We start from the raw sequence: 5,473 nt of genomic DNA, 5'->3' as shown, positions 1-5,473 counted from the left end.
TTACCCCACCTGTTCCTTCAGCCAAAGGATGGCCTGTCAGCAGTTATGTAGTTTAAAAGGTGGAGAACACCGGATTTAGAGTTTGCATACTGTAACATATACCAATGCTGGCATTGCCCAATATATTAAGAATGCACTTGCAAGGCAATCACTCATTAAATAAAATTATTTAAAATGAGTAGGTGTGACTGAACTAGATTAGAGGGAAACAAGTGCAGCAGCCATAAAGCGAGACCTCAGTATGGGAAGCGCAAACACCCTGTAACTGTTGTGGAACTACAAGTCACAGCACACCTTTCTGCTAGAAAGCTACCCTGACCATGGGTTTATCTACTGCTGTTACCAGAGGGGAGGATGCTGAGCAGGATGGATGGATGGATGGGAGTTGTCATACATTAAGCAGGGAATATTTAATATTAGTTTACACCAGTGTGCCTACAATGAGCAGAACCAGGATGATATTCTTATTATTACTAATACAAATAAAAAAGACATACAAAGTAGAAAAGTAAAATTATAAAAAATAAATTTATTAACAAAATATAGTCGGCAAATAATAAATAGCTTAGGTATTTTAGCACCAGTAATTTAAAAAATAGTCTATTTGTAGAAACTCGGTCCTCTGTCCATATGGGGGCTGCTTCTCCCCAAAAGCCGTTTGCCAGGAGATTGATCTGGAGCCAGTTCCATTAGGGGCATTCACGTGGCACAGCGAGATGCCCCCATCCAGCTGGTAGTGCTCAGCTGGCACGGTCACCCCCTGCAGACCTGCGTGCAGTCTCTTCCGAGCACGTGTCTTATAGACTCGTCACCAGGCAGGCACAGTCTCTGTAGATTAGATTGCAAGCTCTGTGGAACAGTCTGTACACACGCTCTCTGGAGCACTGTCTCTAGCAGTGACTGTACAGGCTCACCAGGCTTCCCCTTCAGAGCAGACGCCTCAGGGTCACTTCCATTGCAACGCTTAGATTATAAGCTCTGCTGCCAAGGCGTTCAGATCAGTTGTAGAGGCAGCTTCCTGAGCCGTAGGAACTGCAGGATCTTGTCCCTGGTCCTCTGCTTCAGGGCCAGCAGTGCCCGTGCTTTCTCCTCATTGTCCTGGTCAATGCAGAAGATGATCCTGGCTCTGTCCTCCGCCTTCTTGTCCCCGCATTTCTTGAATAGCCGCTGCAGGGAGTCCTGGTCTACGCCCTGGAAGATGTTGGCTGCGGCTTTTTTGCGGGCGGCAGTGTCAAAGTGGTAGCCGTGCACGGAGGGGCTGACTCTCAGGGAGGTGGACATGCTGCAGGCTGGCCGGGTCTTGGCAGTGTGACTGACTACAGGTAGCAGGATGATGTGTCATCTGCAGCTGCTGGCTGAGTGTGTTGGAAACTGCTGCCTTAGCCGCTTATATACCCTGAGTCAGTGCTGCTGACATTATCCCCCGCCCCCCCGGGGAGGGACCGGAACTGGGACGTTAACCCCTTCTGCCTGGAAGCAGCCTCTGGAGCGGCAGAGCCCTGAGATTGTGCAGAAGTCCTAGTACTCACTAATGCGTAGGTTTACCAGCCACAGCCATCGCCTGTGCTGCTGCAGGTGCGGGGCATGTTTCTCTCCTCCCATGTGCAGGGATCACTTGGAATGCGGTTAGTAAAAATCTGCAGTATATTGCACCCATGCAACATACTTATTAGTATTACAGGGATAGATGCTCTGAAGATTACAATAATACAATAAAAAAAATAAACCAAAGGTTAATAATGAAATATAGAAGGCAAATAATACTTTAATTTAGGGCATTGGGGGACATAAGTAATGGGCACCTTATGGAGCTATTATGTAATGTATGTAACAGGTGACTATCATCTCTGCTGGCACCCGCCTGAGGTGGCAAGCAGTTAGGCTAGGAGCTCGATGGCAAAGGACTCCATTGCCTAATGAAGTTCTGCCACTGTGCTCTGTGCCCAAATGGCATTTTCATTGCGAATTTTCTTTGTCACTGAAACTTGTCTGTCAGTTCTCTGCCCATATGGACAAGTCCTAAGTAAAGGTTCCAGGTGCCATAGGCTAATACACATGTTGGGACGTGCGGTGAGGTAAATGGCTCAAGAGTCCCTGGCAAGTACCAGAGCCAGATTTGCACACAATATATGAGCCCAGGTGTACATACCAGCATTATAAGAGAGGTGCAGAAAAGGTAGCCAGGTGAGGCAGTGCCTCACCTGCCATAGACTTTTTACTCCAGAGTTTTGACTATAAAAATTATTACAATAATAAAAATAAGACTTTTTTTATAAATTATTTGTATTTGTGACATCATTTATCAATTCAAAACATCAGTATATATGCTAGTATGACAGGAAAGGCTGTGCCTCACTTGCCTCACCCCACCGCACGCCACATGTAGCTCCCCTTATAATGCTGCTAAACACACGTGTATGGGCGCTCAGGGACTCGCCAGTCATACTGCCCATGTGCATGTAACAAAGGTTATACACCTGGCATGTAGGATCTAATGCTTGTGGCATGTGAAGGAGACTTTGGCTTTAGACTGGCGCTGTAGCACAATGTACATAAAGTAATGTTCCATCAGTAAGGTACATTGGCACAGCCACCTGGCTGTCACCTTAATAACTTTTCCCACCACAGTACATTGGAAAGGGTGATAGCTAACAAGCATGGAACCTGCAGCCCCCCAGTCCTGGAGCCCTAGGCTGCAGCCTAATCAGCCTAATGGTTAATCAGGCCCTGCGTATGGAGGCTGCATTTCCCCAACTCATTTGGTTTAGTCAAGCATTTTAAAAATAGTAGTAACCGTGGAAGGCCCCATGAAAAAGGCTGTGTATGCAAGTACTAAATGAGTCAGCCCCCCCCCCATCCTCTTGTAATACAGAGATGTTTGTTTAAGCGTAAGCTCTGCAGTTTATCATAGTTACTCTTGAAATGTTTTGGATGCATCTCTGTTTATGCTGGTGTTAAACAAGGGTCTGATTAATGGCTGTTGTGGTGTCTGTGCTGCTGTGTAGTAGGAAATACTATCAGGTCTGGCTTGTAGCTACAAAAATGTCACCATAAATAAACCTTTCGCATGCACAGTGCACATCCATGTACAGCCCACCCCAATAGATGCATAATAATGTTTTCGGTATGTAGCTGTTGAAAAACAAAATTGCAGCGTTAGTTATGGCTTCTGGGGCCCATACATCTACAGTCTAATGTTGAAATTGTTTTGCAGATTCTGGCTCAAAAATGAGCAAAGTTGGCGAGTCAGGGTGTTTTACATGCCGATTTCCCAACAAGTCTCTGATCATCGAGTCAAATGATGATCGGATCGCCGATCCATGCTGAGAAATCAGAGAATTGTTGGTTGGATGGATGTGCCGCTACAACAATTTTATTTTGAACAAAAATGTGACAACCTGTATATTAACTGAAGGTTACCTTCATGAGAATGCAGATTTCATACCTGGAAAGAGAGGACACAGGAGGTCATTCAGGTGCAGTTTCACCTAAAACCAGAAAGTTGTAACTGTCCTGCTCAAATCAGGTATGAATATATGTTTCCCTACCCAAGGGCTTCTAAAGAGAGGAGTGGGCCCTTGTGCAGCCTCCTCAGCCGGGCCCCCTCCTCTCTGCCAGGAGCAGTAGGGTCTGGGTGCTCTAGCGTTCGGACCCTACTGTGCGCCCACGAACCTCAGCTGCGTTGTAGAGTCCACTGCGCATGCACAGATCACCGTAAAAATGGCCGCCGCACCATTTTTCCCGGCGATTGCTGCATCGATGCTGCCGCTGGACTCTGCAGGGTAAGTATTATCAAAATGGGTGCAGTGTTGAGGGCCCCCCTGGGACTCAGGGCCCGTGTGCACCGAGCACACTACCCCCATTATAGATACGCCTCTGTCCCTACCCCATCTCCCCAATGCGGTGGGAATAGCACAAAATACACACATTAGGCCTCAATAAAGCAGCCATAATGTTATGTGAACATTAGTTTTTATTATACTATCTGACTAAAAATATCTTAAGTCCTTATTCACAAATGTCAATTTTAAGAACTCTACCGTCAACATGCCAGAAGAGATGTTTACAGCATTCCGCGGTGAAAGTTACCTCAAGATTTGACTCTTAGCAATTATGATCACAATGGGGCAGATGTATTAAGCCTTAACAAGAGATTAATGCAAGGGTGATAAAGAGAGATAAATGTCCAGCCAATCAGCTCCTTACTTACTTTTTTCAAACACAGCCTATAACATGGCTGTTAGGAGGTGATTGGCTGGACATTTATCTCTTTATCGCCCTTGCATTTATCTCTTGTTAAGGCTTAATACATCTGCCCCATAGTTAGATAATTAGATCAGTTAGTATGATATCAACAGTACATAATTACTTTTTATTAAGTTGCATTTCACCTTTGCAGCCCATACATGTTCAAGCTTAAATGGCTTAACAGAACTGTATTTTAACTTCTTTTTTTTTTAAATAAGACAATGCGCAAGTTTGTATGTTAAGGTGTTTTTTTTTCCAACTGTCATTTTGAGCAACTACCCAGTATGCACAGTCTTTGGGATAAATTGACTAAGGTGGGAGTTCTATTTCAGATGGATATTGCCCATCACAACCAATCAGAAACTACTTATTTATTTAACACCTTCTAAAAGAGAATAGATAGTATCTGATTGGTTGGCCATAGCAACATCCCATCTGAAATGGAACGCCCATCTCAGTAAATAAACCCTTTTGTGTTTAGCCCCAGGGGATGCACGTCTCCATCGCGATGTAACAGGGGCAAGAACATTAAAGGGTGTGAGTAGTTAGATGGTGTACTGTATGCTAAATAAAGAACAAAGGCTTGTATCAGGAAGCCATAAAGGCTTTACTTAATTCAAGGGATGTGAGATGATTTGTTTTACAAGTACTTTGTTTAATTGCAAGATAAACAATAACACAGCCAGCTATACCCTCACGTACCCACAGACTGCCATGCCAATGCTGATGACCCTGCCTTACTATAGGAAGTTCCCTACTGTTGCCTATTAGCATGCCTGCATGCATGTGCCATTCCGCTTCTAATTTTAGAGTATTGTTGCGGATACTCAGCCTCTATGGGTGTGTGTGTGTGTGTGTGTGTGTGTGTGTGTGTATATATATATATATATATATATATATATATATATATATATATATATATATATATATATATATATATATATATATATATATATATATATATATATATATATATATATACACACAGTTATAGTGTTATCTAACTCCAGGGAAACATCTGATGCCTTATGTCTTCATAACTCATGTGAAGGAATATACCATCCTACTTGTAATACATATTAGGCAGTAATAGGCTTATGCATTTACGTACTGTACATCAAAGCATTACTGTCTTGTCATGTAACACGTTAACCCTTTCATTTCTTGCCTGCCTCTGGGCCTGATTCAGTGGAGGACGGTCAGTGCTGTGTCTTTGTTCACAGAG

General features: G+C 43.7%; 1 protein-coding gene across 1 annotated transcript; it reads right to left on the bottom strand.

The window, feature by feature from the left end:
- Positions 1-509: 509 nt before the first annotated feature.
- Positions 510-1,380, bottom strand: TCIM (transcriptional and immune response regulator). Its single transcript, XM_083179822.1, has one exon. It carries the CDS (start codon positions 1,279-1,281, stop codon positions 994-996), a length of 288 nt encoding a protein of 95 aa, XP_083035948.1. The 5' UTR covers positions 1,282-1,380; the 3' UTR covers positions 510-993.
- Between the last annotated feature and the right edge of the window lie 4,093 nt (positions 1,381-5,473).

Source organism: Crinia signifera, chromosome 4 (genome assembly GCF_055691185.1).
Source record: "Crinia signifera chromosome 4, ASM5569118v1, whole genome shotgun sequence".
Lineage (NCBI taxonomy): Eukaryota > Metazoa > Chordata > Amphibia > Anura > Myobatrachidae > Crinia > Crinia signifera.
The sequence above is the reverse complement of the archived record's forward strand: the minus strand, read 5'-3'. Positions and strand labels throughout refer to the sequence as shown.